This window comes from Acanthaster planci, linkage group LG18 (assembly GCF_054643075.1).
Source record: "Acanthaster planci isolate LZ-2023a linkage group LG18, COTS_SCS, whole genome shotgun sequence".
In the NCBI taxonomy this organism is placed as follows: Eukaryota; Metazoa; Echinodermata; class Asteroidea; order Valvatida; family Acanthasteridae; genus Acanthaster; species Acanthaster planci.
The window spans coordinates 10,969,222-10,991,281 of record NC_141794.1 but is presented as its reverse complement, the minus strand read 5'-3'; the positions used below and the strand labels follow the sequence as shown (position 1 = coordinate 10,991,281).

The window sequence follows — 22,060 nt, the reverse complement described above, 5'->3', positions numbered from 1 at the left end:
TCTCATGCAATGTATGGTCTTTGCGTGCACGATGAACACATGCAAGAACCCAGTTGGAAAACTTCGTAACAGACTGTCTTTCTTTTGCCATTGAGGGTGCACTTCAACTAAGAGCAGATTGGACGAACAGAAACAATAAATTAAATCAAAATAAATAAACATCCCAGGCCGGATGCAGAACAAAAGTTGCCGTACATTTACCGGTGGCCAAACTTTGACTTCTGAGGTTTCCACATAAACATGGATATTTCCAGCGGGCTTTGCTTTGTACAGTGAGATAGCAATCTAATATGTAAAGGATCCATGCAATGACATTTTTCTTAGACTCATTTTGTGTACATCGTTATACTGCTGTTCAGTGTAAGAAAAAACTGTAATTCTTTTGAAGTTTAAGTGTTTTGCAAAGCGTACTTTTACGTTAACATGTTTTGACGCCCAAATTTTGGGAAATTTGCTCTTCAATAACATTTCTGAGAAAAACTGCCCATCGGCATATTGCCATACATGGTACTTACGCAGCAACAAATTTCAGAAGAAACTGGAATTTACAACAGCGAGATACGGACAAATTCCAGCAATTCTTTTGCACAAATGCAACAATGAGGTCGAGTGCTTGGGATGACGTGAATATGCATATTTGTATAATTAGCATTTAAAAAAGCAGGTTCCAAAATGCATATTGAAGGAGCAAAGCTGAACTTGGCAGTAAGGTTAATTGAAACACAGAGGGGGTAGTGAAATCATTGTGCTACATGGCCCCTGGAATGAATATGGACCTATCAAACCTCTTTCTCCAGTTTTTCCATCAGCGCTTCGTATTCCTCCTTCTCGTGTCTCAGCTTGAGAAGCCGACACCTGCCTAGGAACCGGCGAACCCATTTCTGGATGACCACAGCGGCCAGCGTCTCCTTGGAGGGGGGTTTGGGCTTGGCCGGGGCAGCGTTTTTCTGGGTGCCAGTTTTTGGTGGGGGCGCTGTTTTGCCTGCGGGCCGGCTTGGCGTCTTGGCTCCAGCTACGGCAGTAAGCAGAATTAAGATCTGAATCCAAACATTTTGAAAAAACTGCATACATTTCAACATATCCCTACACGCGGACCCATCCGATATTCCATATTGTGCTTACCAAACCCATATTGGACCATCACAATTTTGGGGCAGCGTGATCATCAAAAAGATTGTACCCTACTTTTGAGATTGCTTTCCCCAGGGTACTGAAGAACACTCCATCCTTGCTAACTAATGACCAGGAGCCTCTTTTCAAACTCTGTGGCATATAAAGGTAAATTCCATCATTTGCAGATCTTCAAACAGCATGTAATGAAATTATTACCGACATGCATGTTTGGTTTTATAAACATGGTTTTGGGATCAAACTTCAAATGAGATTATTTTTCTGGAAACGTGCCTCTTGAAGAAAACAATAAGACAAGCTTATTTCCAACATTATGTGGAAAGAACAATTTTTGAAAATTACCATAAGCGCATGCAAAGCATTGGCATGACACAGACACGTACAGTGTTCCTATTATTTGTCAATTCAGTGATGCTTTGCTGCATCAACTCAATGGTAGAATGTGTCATAGATGCTAAATTCTGGTGCAATTCAAACATGACTCAGCAAATTTTGATCCGAAATCGAAATCTTAGAATACTGTTTTTCTTGGCAAATACAGTATTCACAAAGCTGAATAGCACCCTTGCTTAGATTTTGAGTAATTTTGTAATGCTTAATAACACATGATGGACTGAACCTATATCACCCGTGAAACCTTTGTGAATCTGGGATGGTCTGATAAAGAATTCTCCCTTAAGTTTCACGATATTTGGGGTTTTCAATTAAGAGGTGTAGGGGGCAAGGCAGTGGATATTTCACCGGTTCACTTAGAATTGCTATTGTGGTATATTTTCATCTGGTTCCCTGCAATACTGAGATTACAGCAAGTCCAGAATGCTGCAGCTTGACTTCTTACGGATACACCAAATTTCAACACATAACACCAACACTGTATCATCTGCACTGGTTACCTGCTTAACTTGATTAACTTCAAAATCATCCTGGTAACATACAAAGCCATCCATGGTCTTGCTCCTATGATACTTAACGAATCTTGTCACCATTAAGAAGGAGTCTAGATATCATTTCGGGTCAGCAAGCAACGGTCCTTTGTTGCTTAACGGTAAAATGCTACCCACACTTGGTGACAGGGCATTTGCAATGGCTACTCCTAAATTATGGAATGCCTTGCCATGGCATACATGTACATGTATACAGTGTGAGCAAAGCCTTGCCGTCACATGTAAAGTGAAAACATAACTTTTTAATGTTGCATTTCTCCAATGATATATTGCACAGCACGATTTCTGATTTTACTAATTTTATTTCGTAGGGTTATTATTTTTTATTTCAACATAGGTTTAGCTGTGATTCGATATTTTAGTTTCACCGTGTCTGGCATACATGTAATTACTTTTGTTTTAACGTGGGTACGGTTAGAGATGTCTGTCCCCGGAAAGATCGAGCCATCACCGATGCCAGCAGGGTTAGGTTCTCCCTGTTGGCGGGCAGAGGTATCCCCATACAGCGGTCTGGGTACTAGCGCGGTGACATTCAACGTATCCCCCATACAGCGGTCTGGGTACTAGCGCGGTGACATTCAACGTATCCCCCATACAGCGGTCTGGGTACTAGCGCGGTGACATTCAACGTATCCCCCATACAGCGGTCTGGGTACTAGCGCGGTGACATTCAACGTATCCCCCATACAGCGGTCTGGGTACTAGCGCGGTGACATTCAACGTATCCCCCATACAGCGGTCTGGGTACTAGCGCGGTGACATTCAACGTATCCCCCATACAGCGGTCTGGGTACTAGCGCGGTGACATTCAACGTATCCCCCATACAGCGGTCTGGGTACTAGCGCGGTGACATTCAACGTATCCCCCATACAGCGGTCTGGGTACTAGCGCGGTGACATTCAACGTATCCCCCATACAGCGGTCTGGGTACTAGCGCGGTGACATTCAACGTATCCCCCATACAGCGGTCTGGGTACTAGCGCGGTGACATTCAACGTATCCCCATACAGCGGTCTGGGTACTAGCGCGGTGACATTCAACGTATCCCCCATACAGCGGTCTGGGTACTAGCGCGGTGACATTCAACGTATCCCCCATACAGCGGTCTGGGTACTAGCGCGGTGACATTCAACGTATCCCCCATACAGCGGTCTGGGTACTAGCGCGGTGACATTCAACGTATCCCCCATACAGCGGTCTGGGTACTAGCGCGGTGACATTCAACGTATCCCCCATACAGCGGTCTGGGTACTAGCGCGGTGACATTCAACGTATCCCCCATACAGCGGTCTGGGTACTAGCGCGGTGACATTCAACGTATCCCCCATACAGCGGTCTGTGTACTAGCGCGGTGACATTCAACGTATCCCCCATACAGCGGTCTGGGTACTAGCGCGGTGACATTCAACGTATCCCCCATACAGCGGTTGTGTACTAGCGCGGTGACATTCAACGTATCCCCCATACAGCGGTCTGGGTACTAGCGCGGTGACATTCAACGTTTCCCCCATACAGCGGTCTGGGTACTAGCGCGGTGACATTCAACGTATCCCCCATACAGCGGTCTGGGTACTAGCGCGGTGACATTCAACGTATCCCCCATACAGCGGTCTGGGTACTAGCGCGGTGACATTCAACGTATCCCCCATACAGCGGTTTGGGTACTAGCGCGGTGACATCCATTCATAAAATCATTTCAATTATTTTTTACGGTAACTTGTACCATGCCGTCAATCATTTTTTTATGGAAACGGCACATTATCAATTATTTTTATGATAGATATGAATTCATAATGACACATTCATCAAAATGGAATTCAGGCTTGATACAATTTCACACTTAAGAGATCATCAAGAGCTACCAGTACAAATCACAGGAAGAAAATGAACAATTGTGGAAAGCCTTTAGGAATGAATTTTAATCAACAAAAAAGAGAATCTTAAGCCGCTTGAATGCGGGTAAAAAAAATCCAAAAATGTGTGCAGCGCGTTTGAAATCTGGGTCTCTGATTATACATGTAGCACTACAATGGGCCATAGGTCAAGTAAGAATGAATAGGTAGGCCTTGGACAGTATATGGGGGATGATTAAGAGCATTTCTGTTGTCAGCAAACTTAGGGCTGACTTATGGGGATATTCCACCACCCCTATGATGTTATTGCAAGCCCAGGAACAGATGAAATGATATCTGCACCCAGCAGGGAAGAATTCATGTATGCTTTTGCTGAAAGAGGGAGCCGATAATTTAGCTCTCGCCAGCTAAAATGAACTACAACATATTTAGCCAGACATGAGCAACAACTGTTATAGGGGAATTAAAAATTGTAACCGTGACAAGTATCGGTCTGGTTCTGAGCTAAAATAGAGCTGTAACTTTGTAGTGATGTGACAAGAATCAGACCATTTCAAAAAGAAAAAAATCCTCGAGATCCACAACCCAGATAAAGATATTGCAATACTCTGAATTTAACAGTTGGAGTCAATTAAAAATAACAAAAGAAGATGAAGAGGAAGGCCAAAAACAAAAACCACACTTGGGAATCGAACTTACATGTACATGTAGCTGGGAGCAGTTTACTTGTTGAGCTCTCAAGATATACACGCTTTCAACTTGACTAGCAACCCTACATGAAACCTTTATACTTAATTACCTTGACTGAGTGTAGTGTTAATAGTAATAATACTAGTAGGCCTACTCCTCTTTTTCAAATTTTGTATTGAATCGGTCATACTTACAGGCTTCCTTGTGTAATGCATCAAAAAGGGCACAAGGCCTAGGGGCCTACCTACCTGTAGCAGACTCAGTACCATTTAATAGAATTTAGCCAGTGGCGGCCACATATCCACAGTGTTTCAGAAATGTCATGAAACTGGGTGCCAGTAAAATACATGATGTACATGACCAAATGGCCTCCGACTTTAGCCTAGGCCCAATTTGGCTTCACAGTAACTTTGGGTCACTGATTTAAACTTCTTACCCTGAACTTCAGTTTGTAGGCCCTACATCATACATGCTTTCCTCCATAAAGCTTCCCGGGTGTCCCTCAATTCTAGCCTTTAACTTGACAACATGAAAGTCCCTACCTAGTAATGCCAGTGCCGGGGACAGGGAGAGAGAACTATGCGTAGGCCTACATTATATTATGTACCTTTCACCGGTGTGACTTTTTTGACTGGAGTCGACTTGGTCGTTGTTTTGGAGGCAGCTGGTTTTCCTCCAGCAGGCTTCACTGTGGGTTTTTTAGGCGGCATTCTGTCTCTTATTATAACAATTTAATTAGGTCCTGGTTTTCATGCAAAACTACATTCAAGGTGGCTTAACCGTACAAGCAGTCTACAGGCTTATGGCAAGGTCTGCATAATGGCGCAGGTTTAGCCGGTTTAGTGCATGGGATTGAAACGTTTGAAGCAGCCGGCCGTGACTTCCGCGGTTCGGGTTCGCTATGCCTTGCCGCGCTATAGCGTGGCTAGCAACGTTGCTAGCGGGGTGTTGCTAGCAGATAAATTGTTCACAGCAGTGTTGTCGTACCAGTGACAAATGATGATTAAAACTTGAATATTTCATCATGCTACGAATTATACAGCATTTAGGTTTTTATGGTATTTTTAATGTCTCAAACAAGAATAGCAACTCTCTAATAAATATGATTGGGACATAACTTTAGGTGAAACTATATTGTTTCTTAAATGATCACTGACAGGCCAGTTGTGTGCACCATACGCAAAACAGTCTAGTTCCCAGACCAAACGATTCCGGCAAACTGCAGGGCCCTTGCACTGCACTGATTCAAGCTCCATTGAAAACTGTGTAAAAACCGTACGAAGTTCCGAATCCCGTTGCGGGCAACTGAAGTCCGGAGCCTTAGGCCTCTCAAACTAAACACAGCGTGTTTTGGTCCTTCGGGTTTAATTTGATTTTCAAATTTTAGCAGGTTAACCAATCAATTTTTTTTTCACCCCTAAAACTTTCCAAGTCTTCTCAGCAGCCATTTTTCCAATTGACCGTTCCCCAACTTTACAGGTTCTCATTTCTGACAATTTTTCAATAACATTTGTTGTCTGCTTTGCCCCGAGATTAGAGCCATTCATTCCACAGAGATGATTCCTCGGCCTTACTTACACGATTCCCACAATTTCTTGGCCCACACAGACTCCTCTTTTCGAAAGAGAGGAGAATTTTATTTGAATTGGGACAGCGTACCCTGCTGGGATTCAAGACGCGTTCACTCAATAAAAAGGTGCAGACCACTTATTCAAGCAATAATTTCCGTCTGCCGAGCTCATTAACATGAAAAATGCCACCTTTCTTTTGAAAAAGGAAAATGTGCCACTCCCAGAAAAGGGAAAACTGTGAACACTATTCTTATGATTAAATGATTTTGTGGCTCGATCGCTCTCGATCTGATATCCGTAGTAAAAAATCTGAAAATTGTCCAAATGAGCCCGTCTTGGTGTCATCTGAAAGCATCTTTCTATCGATCTGATAGGCCTATACAGCTTTCATGGCCATACTTTGACAGGCCGGATAATCATCGGCGAATGAAGGCGTTTCCTATTGTCACATTTTCAGCGCACGCAGCCTTTTTCAAAATGCCAACCCCTCTACTGATGACAGCAGTGAGGGCCATACTTCAACCGTAGTTTGCATGTTCTGCTTTTGGGTGAAAACCCAAAGTGTTGTTTGTCTAACGACTTGAGAGAAGTCTATCGGGACGGGGGGGGGTACAGCAAAGCCCGCAACGTTCCCTGCTTGGAGTACACTACATCCCACTACCTTGGCACTTTGATGCGGCTTCAACCAGTTGTTATAACCACACTTGAATAAAAATTCTGAGAAGACCTATTTGGGGTATATTTGGTATGTAGTATTACAAGATTGCTAAAAGAAAACAAGTGGAATTGGAATTATCGCGTGTGAGCAAACAACATTACAAAAGGGAATTCAGAAAGTTAGCTGCGAAACAATAAATATATGGACTGTAAGAATGAAATTTTCTTTGGACATGAAAATTACACGTGTACCGGATATTCGGTTACAAAATGTCCGTAGTCATAAGATTTGGCATGAAAATGTGGGGGCATAAGTGTAGAATTTGTCATGATCCATCGGATTCCAAATACATGTGTGCATGCAATCGATTCAGACAATTCTTGTTATTTTGACAAATGTGGTTTTAACAACCAAAGTGGCAACACTCCTTTTTTTGAGCGAAAAAATAGGCTTATGCATGTATACTTTTTGTAAATTTTAAAGCAGATTTTTGTAGCACATTTTCTGTGACAGGGATAGTCCATGCCACTGAACATAAATGCTTGATGCTTTATATAGGATATTTTGCTAGAATTACAAAAAACATCTACAAAGACGACGCCTCCGTCAATAAGCTTTTGCGGAAAATCAGACAGCCGTTGCTATGCTGTTGTAAGGCGATGCATTGATGAGCGTGCCGTTGTTATGACCAGCCCCCGCGAGCCTGGTCGTTTATGTCCGAATCACTCGCATACAGCTTGAAATGGCATACAAGTCACCGGGGACTGTCTGAAGCCATTGTAAACTGATCGTTTGCACGAATTTCAAGACGGCAACAGTCTCATGAGCTAGTTTTGACGGGTCAAATTCGTTCTGCCGAACAATTAATGTAGGGACTGAGAATCAGTCTAGTATTTATTTCACAGTCCGGGTATTCCCCACGTGAGAAATAGTCGCGGAGTAATAATTTCAATCAAAAAGCCAAAAGTCGTATATTCGGGCACTAATTTGCGTCTGGACCTGATATGCAAAAATCCGGAATGACGCCGATTTAGTTAAAAAATAAATTGAGTCCCACCACATGACGCGCGGCAGGATTTCGGAGTGAGTTGCACGTGGATTTCCCGAATCAACCGCGCCTGTATAAAAGCCACGTTGGCAAGTGTGCAACACTCATTCACTCGGGGTCTTTGATGGTGCGACTGTATGGCGAATACTGCTGTGCAAATGCTGAAGAGCGCGAATGGGATGCACTTGTAACCACCGTTTTCAGAAACTGTGAATTCTGATGATTTGTCGACGGATGTTTGTGTATCGGTGCAGCAAGTCTCCGTTCTAGTTCCCCCGCATCTCGGAAGGGCACCTGCTATGGCTGAGGGCGGCTCGCGTTACAACACTGGAGACCGTAGGCATGGTAAGTTGAGGTGTTGAGACTCAAGCAATTTTGCGAACCCGCTGCTCACAGTGATGCAAGCCAGAAGACAGCGGTCACACCCAGGCTTTCTTCTTCACACTTGCGCCCAGCAATCTGCATTTGGCACTGATGCGATCGTAGCCCTGCATCGCAATGAATTATATCAGTCTTTTCCGGTACAGAAACTCCAATGGTCAGTCCATACTCTGAAACACACTTGTTTCATCGATGAAAGTGGCACGCATTGTATGTACTCTTGTTTTGGATTGGTTTTTGGTTTTCGTTTCAACCTTGAGGGACACCCTTAAATTCTGTTTTCAAGGCCCAAGGGACTACTTGATATATACTCATGCAAGGTCGTTACTGGACACGATTTAGGGTTGTGGGTGGCATTTAGTTGAAGTTTTTAAGGGGACTAAGTTTTGTTACTTTTACTATATGGAAAGGAAATCAACACTCATGCATGGGGGGACCCCAGTAGCAAAACGCAATGACAGTTACCCAAATGGATTTTGTAGCTTACTTTTGAATTGGCCGTGCATTCACTCAAGCACATGAAACCAAAGAATACACACACAAATAACGGCAGCTATAAAATAGTTAAGCTTCGTACTGTGAGGAGCATCCGTCTACATGTATGTGGCATTACCTCAGTAATTTGGGCTAGAAGTGGCAGAACTTGGGCAAACGTTTCTTGCCTGTGGTGTTGCCCCTTCCATGAGTTTGGAAACAGTAAAATCTAATAACTGTTTCTACTGAAACAGTTATTGATAACTCGTCTGGGATACATTGTGTATTGCAATGCATAAACTCACGTCGACTGCAGGTCTGGTTTTTTGTACTCGTACTTTCCTTGACCGACATGACCACTCCGTAGTCTGATTCTTTTGGAAACCTGCTTAGCTATGACCTCTTGCATGTGTTGAATGGTTACATTATTCTGTTCGACAAACTCTCAGCAATGGGTATTTCCAATCAATGTATTTATTTGTGTATAATGTGTAGCTTCCACGATGTAAGAGCTCAAAACGTTCATGATTTAATTACCATACAGTATTTTTTACAAGCTGCATGCGCATTCCGACGCACAACACCTCAAATGGTGCCGAAATGATAAATAGGTTGTGATTATTCTGAGTTTGTGACTTCGATTATTTACATTGGAATTATTAACAGTCTTGGAAAACTTTTTTATAGCTCGTTCTTACGCGTACCAACTTGCTTAGAAACCCAAGCAACTAAACACAAAAGCTCACAAAAAAGATGATTGGTCCACGCTCAGAAACAATGTGAAAAAACACTTGTTTCATCCGATGAAACAGGAAGCATGCATTTCAAATGACTACAACATCCATAAAAAAACCTTAACGGCCAAAATACATACTATTAAGAAATTAGAAAAATTAGGAAAGCAGCATGTTGTAAGCAAAAGGCATAACTGGCGCAAAGGTTTGGCGTATAATTTTTCTACCATCAATAAAATATGATGAGGATGACACTTTGTCTGTACATAGAAATGGATGGTGCGCGGTATAAACCCCAAATTCTAAAAGACTGAGGTATTTTTCATGGTACAAACCGGCAGAAAAGAAACATAACATCTTGATTCATTCGATTGACTGCACTTTTTGTCACATTAAATCTTAAGATTAAATTAAAAATACCACAGAAACCGTAAAGGATCAACAAACTCTCTCGAAATCACACATTAAGCACACACATAAGCACAGTTCATCTGTTTAAATTCCTTCAGAAATTCGGACAACTATTTAGACTGGAACCAGAAAATTTCATATGTTGGAGTACATTTTTTCATGATTGAGCACCGCGAAACTTTGAAATTCTTCTTCCACTGTCTGTTCTAGGAATATAAACTTTGGTATTTCTGATTTGGTGACTTGGGTAAAAACATCACTTAGATATTTTTGTACTTTGCCGGTTAAAACGTTCAAAACCATAGTACTTATATGGATATCTCTTCCTGCTTAAACAGTATTCCATCCCAATCCGCTTTGCACTTCTGATACTTCTAGATGATGAATCCTTCAGAAAAGTTTGTCCACCTCCATTCATAATTACATCAAGCCTTTGCATGTTTCTTTTGCATTCTTTCGTTTTTATTACAACAAAAAGCATTATAGTTCTGTTGTTTTGTTTTGTATTTGTTTGACATGTGCGGTATACCCTTAAATTCTGTTTTCAACTTGCCATGAAAGTTGGTCCTTAGAATTAATGCAGTTGATTAAAAGAAGCTCAATTATCTCGATCAATTAAACTGATTATATTTTACCTTACGTCCCTCTGTCCCGCGTTTTAGTCATAATGAGTACATTTTTCATCCATTTTACTGTGTTTGCACACCACTTGCACTCCAAACTGGTTGCCACGGATCCCGTGACGGCTTTGCTATTGATTTTCTTGGCTCCAAATGTGTACATTGTCATCCGAGGAAAACTGAAATGTGGGCTTCGTAACATAAGTTTTAAAAGATGATTGATTAACTTCCACCTTAGCAACGAACCCCAGTAGTAAGTTCCATATACCCATAGTAATTGTTGTTACTACATTGCAGTGTAGTTTTCAGATTTCAGTTATTAAGGACATGAATCCCCATGACAAATTGTTCGTCTGTTAATCGCGACGGATGGAAATATTTTGTGCACGGTTCGCACAACATGTTATATTAGTCAACACTGACACTAGCAGTAGTCTGGGTCCTTGTCCTTTGTTACTCCTAAAGTTGCGTGCTTAGATAAAATCCCACTAGCATGCAATATCGCGCACCTTCAAGTAGTTCTGGCTAAACATTGTGGACTTTGTTTGGCATATGGCCATGTGTCATTGCAATGACGTTACAAGTACCCCTTCTTTATCGGCAATATGAGAAAAGCAAAGTCGACGAAGATTGTTGCACTAGATATGGGTTATTAGTTATAGGTAGAACTACGTTGTCACGATTATTGTTTGGTCGTAAAATAAAGGATAGCTTCACCCACCAGAAATCCAACCAGCAATTTACGGCCACACTTGATATTTTATGGATCCTTAAGGCCGTCGTCGAAGGCGTTGCTGGAAGTATTTGACCGTGATTGACACCCTTCTAATGTTAATTAAAGATCTTCCTAATTAATTTCGACAAAAATGCAATCGTCAGATAAAGATTGCCATTATGTTATCGTTACGTCGGGTCTGTGTCGGTTCAGTTTGAATAGCATCTCCACTTGTAAAGCCTCTTGTGCTAGAAAAAGAACAAACATTGGACTTTGTTTCTCTTTTTTCTTAGGCAAATTTGGGTTGACGGCTACTTTTCAAATTCGTAGAGACACCCGTGAATGCAGTGGGGATGTAAACATGTTAAAAACACCGTCGTCGATCACCTCTTTCATAAGAAATACACGCTAAAATAATAATAATAATTCCAATCCTGCCCATAGAGCAAGATGTTTTCGTTGCTCAAACCTTAAGCTTAGATTTCCCTGTTTACCGATTATTTCAAGCTGTTACTTCGCGGGCAAATTCTGTGGGTATGGCTCTTATTTCTCACCCTGTTTTTGCATAAGGGCATAAATATGCATGTTACCAGTCTGAAACTGTGCTTTTATGAACTGGCTTAAGAGAATGGACGCGAGGGCATTAGTTGCGTCAGTCGAACAGTGGTCGAAAATATTTATTCCCATTCGTAAATTTTTGTTGTACAGTTTCGTTTTCATTTCCCCGAACACCCCCGTCCATTTTATGGTATATCCTTCTGCAAGCTGTCCAGAAAAATCTCCACACATGGACTTGGCGCTCGCGTGGCGTGTTCTGCGTGCCACGTCGTGCGCTGATTTTGAGCAAGGAATGGATTAAAGTATATCCAGATGCCAGAGCATTTTTTTACGCAGGGGGAATTATCGACCTCAGTGGGGATTATCAAATGTTAACACACGGACACGTTGTGCGCTGTTGAATAGGGAAACTGGGGTATTTATGAATGATTGATAAGTTTGTTTTATGTTTGTAATTGTATGTGTTCAGTCGACTAGGATGAAAAAGTAATGATTCCAAAACGAGTCGAAGACCTTCTGAATTTGTCGGTAGATTTAATCATGTAGGAGACGGTGTCTCTAAACTGTTTTAGGAAATAGAAAAGACTGAAGACTAAAAATAGTGTATTGCTTTTATCTTAAGTGACTTGAATGCGGGTAAAAAAATCCAAAAATGTGCGCAGCGCGTTTGGAATTTGGGTCTCTGGTATATGCATGTAGCACTACAATGGGCCATAGGTCAAGTAAGAATGAATAGGTAGGCCTTGGACAGTATATGGGGATGATTAAGAGCATTTCTTATGGGGACATTCCGTCACCCCTACGATGTTATTGCAAGCCCAGGAACAGGTGAAATGATAACTGCACCCAGCAGGGAAGAGTTCATGTATGCTTTTGCTGAAAGAGGGAGCCGATAATTTAGCTCTCGCCAGCTAAAATTAACTACAAGATATTTAGCCGGACATGAGCAACAACTGTTATAGGGGAATTAAAAATTGTAACCGTGACAAGTATCGGTCTGGTTCTGAGCTAAAATAGAGCTGTAACTTTGTAGTGATGTGACAAGAATCAGACCATTTCAAAAAGAAAAAAATCCTCGAGATCTACAACCAAGATAAAGATAATGCAATACTCTGAATTTAACAGTTGGAGTCGATTAAAAATAACAAAAGAAGATGAAGAGGAAGGCCAAAAACCACACTTGGGAATCGAACTTACATGTACATGTAGCTGGGAGCAGTTTACTTGTTGAGCTCTCAAGATATACACGCTTTCAACTTGACTAGCAACCCTACATGAAACCTTTATACTTAATTACCTTGACTGAGTGTAGTGTTAATAGTAATAATACTAGTAGGCCTACTCCTCTTTTTCAAATTTTGTATTGAATCGGTCATACTTACAGGCTTCCTTGTGTATATGCATCAAAAAGGGCACAAGGCCTAGGGGCCTACCTACATGTACCTGTAGCAGACTCAATACCATTTAATAGAATTTAGCCAGTGGCGGCCACATATCCACAGTGTTTCAGAAATGTCATGAAACTGGGTGCCAGTAAAATACATGATGTACATGACCAAATGGCCTCCGACTTTAGCCTAGGCCCAATTTGGCTTCACAGTAACTTTGGGTCACTGATTTAAACTTCTTACCCTGAACTTCAGTTTGTAGGCCCTACATCATACATGCTTTCCTCCATAAAGCTTCCCGGGTGTCCCTCAATTCTAGCCTTTAACTTGACAACATGAAAGTCCCTACCTAGTAATGCCAGTGCCGGGGACAGGGAGAGAGAACTATGCGTAGGCCTACATTATATTATGTACCTTTCACCGGTGTGACTTTTTTGACTGGAGTCGACTTGGTCGTTGTTTTGGAGGCAGCTGGTTTTCCTCCAGCAGGCTTCACTGTGGGTTTTTTAGGCGGCATTCTGTCTCTTATTATAACAATTTAATTAGGTCCTGGTTTTCATGCAAAACTACATTCAAGGTGGCTTAACCGTACAAGCAGTCTACAGGCTTACGGCAAGGTCTGCATAATGGCGCAGGTTTAGCCGGTTTAGTGCATGGGATTGAAAAGTTTGAAGCAGCCGGCCGTGACTTCCGCGGTTCGGGTTCGCTATGCCTTGCCGCGCTATAGCGTGGCTAGCAACGCTGCTGCTAGCGGGGTGTTGCTAGCATATAAATTGTTCACAGCAGTGTTTTCGTACCAGTGACAAATGATGATTAAAACTTGAATATTTCATCTTGCTACGAATTATACAGCATTTAGGTTTTTATGGTATTTTTAATGTCTCAAACAAGAATAGCAACTCTCTAATAAATATGATTGGGACATAACTTTAGGTGGAACTATATTGTTTCTTAAATGATCACTGACAGGCTAGTTGTGTGCACCATGGGTCCAGTCCACTAATTCAAGCCCCATTGAAAACAGTGTAAAATCAGCACCGTTCAGGGCCCAATAGCATGCACGCCAACATCCCTGAGATTTCTGAAACACAAATGAAATTCTTGTCTGGTCACTTATCTTTCAATTTCTTTTCAATTTTTTGTGGGTTAACCAATTACATTTTTAATTATTCCCACAAAACAAAATCACCCCCCAAAAAGTGATTTTTCCGAAGTCTGATTGCAGCCATTTTTCAAGTGGCAACCCTCAACTTTCTCGGGCACTTAGGACCATTTTTCAACCGTAGTTTTCAGCCCTTCTGCCCTCATATGAAAGCTCAAAGACCCAGGGAGTTGATCCTGGCGACGATTTACACAATCTCACCATTTTGGGGGCCAAACAATCTCTTTTTTCAAAAGATACTGTGGAAGGGGGCACTTTTAATGCTAATGAGCTGGTCAGAAATTCTCACTTGAATTAGTGGTCTGCACCCCCATACGCAAAACAGTCTAGTTCCCAGACCAAACGATTCCGGCAAACTGCAGGGCCCTTGCACTGCACTGATTCAAGCTCCATTGAAAACTGTGTAAAAACAACGAAGTTCCGAATCCCGTTGCGGGCAACTGAGGTCCGGAGCCTTAGGCCTCTCAAACTAAACACAGCGTGTTTTGGTCCTTCGGGTTTAAGTTGATTTTCAAATTTTAGCAGGTTAACCAATCAATTTTTTTTTCACCCCTAAAACTTTCCCAAGTCTTCTCAGCAGCCATTTTTCCAATTGACCGTTCCCCAACTTTACAGGTGCTCATTTCTGACAATTTTTCAATAACATTTGTTGTCTGCTTTGACCCGAGATTGGAGCCATTCATTCCACAGAGATGATTCCTCGGCCTTACTTACACAATTCCCACAATTTCTTGGCCCACACAGACTCCTCTTTTCGAAAGAGAGGAGAATTTTATTTGAATTGGGACAGCGCACCCTGCTGGGATTCAAGACGCGTTGACTCAATAAAAAGGTGCAGACCACTAATTCAAGCAATAATTTCTGCCGAGCTCATTAGCATGAAAAATGCCACCTTTCTTTTGAAAAAGGAAAATGTGCCACTCCCAGAAAAGGGAAAACTGTGAACACTGTTCCTATGATTAAATAATTTTGTGGCTTGATCGCTCTCGATCTGATATCTGTACTAAAAAAATCTGAAAATTGTCCAAATGAGCCCGTCTTGGTGTCATCTGAAAAGCATCTTTCTATCGACCTGATAGGATACAGCTTTCATGGCCATACTTTGACAGGCCGGATAATCATTATGTTATAACCACACTTAAATAAAAATTCTGAGAAGACCGGGATGTATTTGGTAGGGGCCTATGTAGTAACAGACAAGATTGCTAAAAGAAAACAAGTGCAATTGGAATTATCGCGTGTGAGCAAACAACATTACAAAAGGGAATTCAGAAAGTTAGCTGCGAAACAATAAATATATGGACTGTAACTTGAATGAAATTTTCTTTGGACATGAAAATTACACGTGTACCGGATATTCGGTTACAAAACGTCCGTAGTCATAAGACTTGGCATGAAAATGTGGGGGCATAAGTGTAGAATTTGTCATGATCCATCGGATTCCAAATACATGTGTGCATGCAATCGATTCAGACAATTCTTGTTATTTTGACAAATGTGGTTTTAACAACCAAAGTGGCAACACTCCTTTTTTTGAGCGAAAAAATAGACTTATGCATGTATTTTTTTTTGTAAATTTTAAAGCAGATTTTTGTAGCACATTTTCTGTGACAGGGATAGTCCATGCCACTGAACATAAATGCTTGATGCTTTATATAGGATATTTTGCTAGGTTTCCAAAAAACATCTACAAAGACGACGCCTCCGTCAATAAGCTTTTGCGCAAAATCAGACAGCCGTTGCTATGCTGTTGTAAGGCGATGCATTGATGAGCGTGCCGTTGTTATGACCAGCCCCCGCGAGCCTGGTCGTTTATGTCCGAATCACTCGCATACAGCTTGAAATGGCATATGAGTCACCGGCGACTGTCTGAAGCCATTGTAAACTGATCGTTTGCATGAATTTCAAAATGGCAACAGTCTCATGAGCTAGTTTTGACGGGTCAAATTCGTTCTGCCGAACAATTAATGTAGGGACTGAGAACCAGTCTAGTATTTATTTCACAGTCCGGGTATTCCCCACGTGAGAAATAGTCGCGGAGTAATAATTGTAATCCAAAAGCTAATAGTCGTATATTTGGGCACTAATTTGCGTCTGGACCTGATATGCAAAAATCTGGAATGACGCCGATTTAGTTAAAAAATAAATTGAGTCCCACCACATGACGTGCGGCAGGATTTCGGAGTGAGTTGCACGTGGATTTCCCGAATCAACCGCGCCTGTATAAAAGCCACGTTGGCAAGTGTGCAACACTCATTCACTCGGGGTCTTTGCTGGTGCGACTGTATGGCTGTGCAAATGCTGAAGAGCGCGAATGGGATGCACTTGTAACCACCGTTTTCAGAAACTGTGAATTCTGATGATTTGTCGACGGATGTTTGTGTATCGGTGCAGCAAGTCTCCGTTCTAGTTCCCCCGCATCTCGGAAGGGCACCTGCTATGGCTGAGGGCGGCTCGCGTTACAACACTGGAGACTGTAGGCATGGTAAGTTGAGGTGTTGAGACTCAAGCAATTTTGCGAACCCGCTGCTCACAGTGATGCAAGCCAGAAGACAGCGGTCACACCCAGGCTTTCTTCTTCACACTTGCGCCCAGCAATCTGCATTTGGCACTGATGCGATCGTAGCCCTGCATCGCAATGAATTATATCAGTCTTTTCCGGTACAGAAACTCCAATGGTCAGTCCATACTCTGAAACACACTTGTTTCATCGATGAAAGTGGCACGCATTGTATGTACTCTTGTTTTGGATTGGTTTTTGGTTTTCGTTTCAACCGTAAGGGACACCCTTAAATTCTGTTTTCAAGGCCCAAGGGACTACTTGATATATACTCATGCAAGGTCGTTACTGGACACGATTTAGGGTTGTGGGTGGCATTTAGTTGAAGTTTTTAAGGGGACTAAGTTTTGTTACTTTTACTATATGGAAAGGAAATCAACACTGATGCATGGGGGGACCCCAGTTGCAAAACGCAATGACAGTTACCCAAATGGATTTTGTAGCTTTTGAATTGGCCGTGCATTCACTCAAGCACATGAAACCAAAGAATACACACACAAATAACGGCAGCTATAAAATAGTTAAGCTTCGTACTGTGAGGAGCATCCGTCTACATGTATGTGGCATTACCTCAGTAATTTGGGCTAGAAGTGGCAGAACTTGGGCAAACGTTTCTTGCCTGTGGTGTTGCCCCTTCCATGAGTTTGGAAACAGTAAAATCTAATAACTGTTTCCACTGAAACAGTTATTGATAACTCGTCTGGGATACATTGTGTAGGCCTATTGCAGTGCATAACTTCACGACGACTGCAGGTCTGGTTTTTTGTACTCGTACTATCCTTGACCGACATGACCACTCCGCAGTCTGATTCTTTTGGAAACCTGCTTAGCTATGACCTCTTGCATGTGTTGAATGGTTACATTATTCTGTTCGACAAACTCTCAGCAATGGGTATTTCCAATCAATGTATTTATTTGTGTATAATGTGTAGCTTCCACGATGTAAGAGCTCAAAACGTTCATGATTTAATTACCATACAGTATTTTTTACAAGCTGCATGCGCATTCCGACGCACAACACCTCAAATGGTGCCGAAATGATAAATAGGTTGTGATTATTCTGAGTTTGTGGCTTCGATTATTTACATTGGAATTATTAACAGTCTTGGAAAACTTTTTTATAGCTCGTTCTTACGCGTACCAACTTGCTTAGAAACCCAAGCAACTAAACACAAAAGCTCACAAAAAAGATGATTGGTCCACGCTCAGAAACAATGAGAAAAAACACTTGTTTCATCCGATGAAACAGGAAGCATGCATTTTACAAATGACTACAACATCCATGAAAAAAAACCTTAATGGCCAAAATACATACTATTAAGGAATTAGAAAAATTAGGAAAGGAGCATGTTGTAAGCAAAAGGCATAACTGGCGCAAAGGTTTGGCGTATAATTTTTCTACCATCAATAAAATATGATGAGGATGACACTTTGTCTGTACATAGAAATGGATGGTGCGCGGTATAAACCCCAAATTCGAAAAGACTGAGGTATTTCTCATGGTACAAACCAGCAGAAAAGAAACATAACATCTTGATTCATTCGATTGACTACACTTTTTGTCACATTAAATCTTAAGATTAAATCAAAAATACCACAGAAACCGTAAAGGATCAACAAACTCTCTCGAAATCACACATTAAGCACACACATAAGCACAATTCATCTGTTTGAATTCCTTCAGAAATTCAGAAAACTATTTAGACTGGAACCAGAAAATTTCATATGTTGGAGTACATTTTTTCATGATTGAGCACCGCGAAAATTTGAAATTCTTCTTCCACTGTCTGTTCTAGGAATATAAACTTTGGTATTTCTGATTTGGTGACTTGGGTAAAAACATCACTTAGATATTTTTGTACTTTGCCGGTTAAAACGTTCAAAACCATAGTACTTATATGGATATCTCTTCCTGCTTAAACAGTATTCCATCCCAATCCGCTTCGCACCTCTGATACTTCTAGATGATGAATCCTTCAGAAAAGTTTGTCCACCTCCATTCATAATTACATCAAGCCTTTGCATGTTTCTTTTGCATTCTTTCGTTTTTATTACAACAAAAAGCATTATAGTTCTGTTATTTTGTTTTGTATTTGTTTGACATGTGCGGTATACTCTTACATTCTGTTTTCAACTTGCCATGAAAGTTGGTCCTTAGAATTAATGCAGTTGATTAAAAGAAGCTCAATAATCTCGATCAATTAAACTGATTATATTTTACCTTACGTCCCTCTGTCCCGCGTTTTAGTCATAATGAGTACATTTTTCATCCATTTTACTGTGTTTGCACACCACTTGCACTCCAAACTGGTTGCCACGGATCCCGTGACGGCTTTGCTATTGATTTTCTTGGCTCCAAATGTGTACATTGTCATCCGAGGAAAACTGAAATGTGGGCTTCGTAACATAAGTTTTAAAAGATGATTGATTAACTTCCACCTTAGCAACGAACCCCAGTAGTAAGTTCTATATTCCCATAGTAATTGTTGTTACTACATTGCAGTGTAGTTTTCAGATTTCAGTTATTAAGGACATGAATCCCCATGACAAATTGTTCGTCTGTTAATCGCGACGGATGGAAATATTTTGTTCTTTTCTGTTGAAAAAGTCGTGCACGGTTCGCACAACATGTTATATTAGTCAACACTGACACTAGCAGTAGTCTGGGTCCTTGTCCTTTGTTACTCCTAAAGTTGCGTGCTTAGATAAAATCCCACTAGCATGCAATATCGCGCACCTTCAAGTAGTTCCGGCTAAACATTGTGGACTTTGTTTGGCATATGGCCATGTGTCATTGCAATGACGTTACAAGTACCCCTTCTTTATCGGCAATATGAGAAAAGCAAAGTCGACGAAGATTGTTGCACTAGATATGGGTTATTAGTTATAGGTAGAACTACGTTGTCACGATTATTGTTTGGTCGTAAAATAAAGGATAGCTTCACCCACCAGAAATCCAACCAGCAATTTACGGCCACACTTGATATTTTATGGATCCTTAAGGCCGTCGTCGAAGGCGTTGCTAGAAGTATTTGACCGTGATTGACACCCTTCTAATGTTAATTAAAGATCTTCCTAATTAATTTCTTATCGACAAAAATGTAATCGTCAGATAAAGATTGCCATTATGTTATCGTTACGTCGGGTCTGTGTCGGTTCAGTTTGAATAGCATCTCCACTTGTAAAGCCTCTTGTGCTAGAAAAAGAACAAACATTGGACTTTGTTTCTCTTTTTTCAAAGGCAAATTTGGGTTGACGGCTACTTTTCAAATTCGTAGAGACACCCGTAAATGCAGTGGGGATGTAAACATGTTAAAAACACCGTCGTCGATCACCTCTTTCATAAGAAATACACGCTAAAATAATAATAATAATTCCAATCCTGCCCATAGAGCAAGATGTTTTCGTTGCTCAAACCTTAAGCTTAGATTTCCCTGTTTACCAATTATTTCAAGCTGTTACTTCGCGGGCAAATTCTGTGGGTATGGCTCTTATTTCTCACCCTGTTTTTGCATAAGGGCATAAATATGCACGTTACCAGTCTGAAACTGTGCTTTTATGAACTGGCTTAAGAGAATGGACGCGAGGGCATTAGTTGCGTCAGTCGAACAGTGGTCGAAAATATTTATTCCCATTCGTAAATTTTTGTTGTACAGTTTCGTTTTCATTTCCCCGAACACCCCCGTCCATTTTATGGTATATCCTTCTGCAAGCTGTCCAGAAGAATCTCCACACATGGACTTGGCGCTCGCGTGGCGTGTTCTGCGTGCCACGTCGTGCGCTGATTTTGAGCAAGGAATGGATTAAAGTATATCCAGATGCCAGAGCATTTTTTTACGCAGGGGGAATTATCGACCTCAGTGGGGATTATCAAATATTAACACACGGACACGTTGTGCGCTGTTGAATAGGGAAACTGGGGTATTTATGAATGATTGATAAGTTTGTTTTATGTTTGTAATTGTATGTGTTCAGTCGACTAGGATGAAAAAGTAATGATTCCAAAACGAGTCAAAGACCTTCTGAATTTGTCGGTAGATTTAATCATGTAGGAGACGGTGTCTCCAAACTGTTTTAGGAAATAGAAAAGACTGAAGACTAAGAATAGTGTATTGCTTTTATGAAAATATCAAGGGATTGGGGAAAAGAGATAAAAACCTACTCGCTCTATGTTGATAATAATCTACACAGCTGGCAATGGACAAGTTGGCAATTGGGAGGTTATCTTTGTCACCTTTTTTAAAACCTTATGCAGACGGATCTTTTGGACAGAAGCTACCACCCCTATACATCTACCTTAAGAGGGTTCTTGACAAGTATCCGGAAGGTGGACAAATATTAAAGGTAATTTTTGGGGCTTTTCAAGAATTCGAGGATTTTGAAGTTATGACATCAGACTTAAAATCAAACTTGATTAAATGAAAGCGAGCAGCCTCATTCCTATAACACTGATTTAATTTTTTCTATCAAAATCTTTCGGATGTTGTTAATAAATGTTTTCCAAAAATCTTTCGGATGTTGTTAATAAATGTTTTCCAAGTACGAAAACACATTATACTTACTCATGGAATATGGAACAAATTTTTCATGTCGAAGACAGTTTTTTAGGGTGGAGGGTAGTTAAAAGACTATCTTTCCGGAAATAAAACATGTCTATGAGAGGAAAAAGAGTAGGTTGGTCTAAACATCATTGCTTGCAGGAGCTTGTACAGAATGCCGACGATGCAAAGGCGCGGAATGTGGTGTTCCTCTACGACAAGTCCGAGCATCCCCGTCAGAGACTTTGGTCAAACGCTCTGGCAGACTTCCAGGGCCCTGCACTGTTCGCCTACAACGATGCTTCCTTCACCCCGGAAGACTGGGATAACATCCAACATCCTGATCAGAGCGGCAAGCGTAAGGACCCAACGAAGATTGGACGGTTCGGGCTTGGTTTCATCTCTGTTTTCCATCTCACAGGTGGGATGTGTGAAATGCACGAAAACTGCACTGACCTCTATGATAATAGAAATTTCGCCGTTCCATTGAAATATCATCGTTAATGACACCAAGAAAAGACAAGAAACTTTGAGATCTGTAACATCGGCTTGGGCATATTAGTAATTTTTTGGCAAGGGAAACATTCATGATACTTTAACAGTAAAAATTTGAATAATAAAAT

At 41.2% G+C, this 22,060-nt stretch overlaps 3 protein-coding genes across 9 annotated transcripts in view; 2 read left to right on the top strand and 1 right to left on the bottom strand.

The window, feature by feature from the left end:
• The window catches only part of iqank1 (IQ motif and ankyrin repeat containing 1), a 70,870-nt gene that overhangs the window by 8,907 nt on the left and 39,903 nt on the right, over nt 1-22,060 (bottom strand). The window contains exons 1-2 of one of the 3 annotated variants that reach the window (XM_087148414.1): nt 5,227-5,539; nt 786-1,012 (exon numbers count right to left, since the gene is read on the bottom strand). In XM_087148414.1, coding sequence (XP_087004540.1) covers nt 786-1,012; nt 5,227-5,329 — 330 coding nt within the window. In that variant the 5' untranslated portion in view covers nt 5,330-5,539. Of the gene's footprint in view, nt 1-785; nt 1,013-5,226; nt 5,540-22,060 lie in introns of those variants that run through there. The other 2 variants (XM_022234028.2, XM_087148415.1) reach the window with 2 other exon arrangements.
• Nucleotides 1-22,060, top strand: part of LOC110978797 (acyl-coenzyme A thioesterase 13-like) — a 78,798-nt gene that overhangs the window by 26,240 nt on the left and 30,498 nt on the right. The gene's annotated exons all lie outside the window — the stretch shown is intronic.
• LOC147796219 (sacsin-like) overlaps nt 7,976-22,060 on the top strand; it is a 28,891-nt gene continuing 14,806 nt past the window's right edge. Inside the window, 3 exon segments of the mRNA XM_087148606.1 lie at nt 7,976-8,241; nt 21,155-21,243; nt 21,600-21,858. Coding sequence (XP_087004732.1) covers nt 8,196-8,241; nt 21,155-21,243; nt 21,600-21,858 — 394 coding nt within the window. The 5' untranslated portion in view covers nt 7,976-8,195.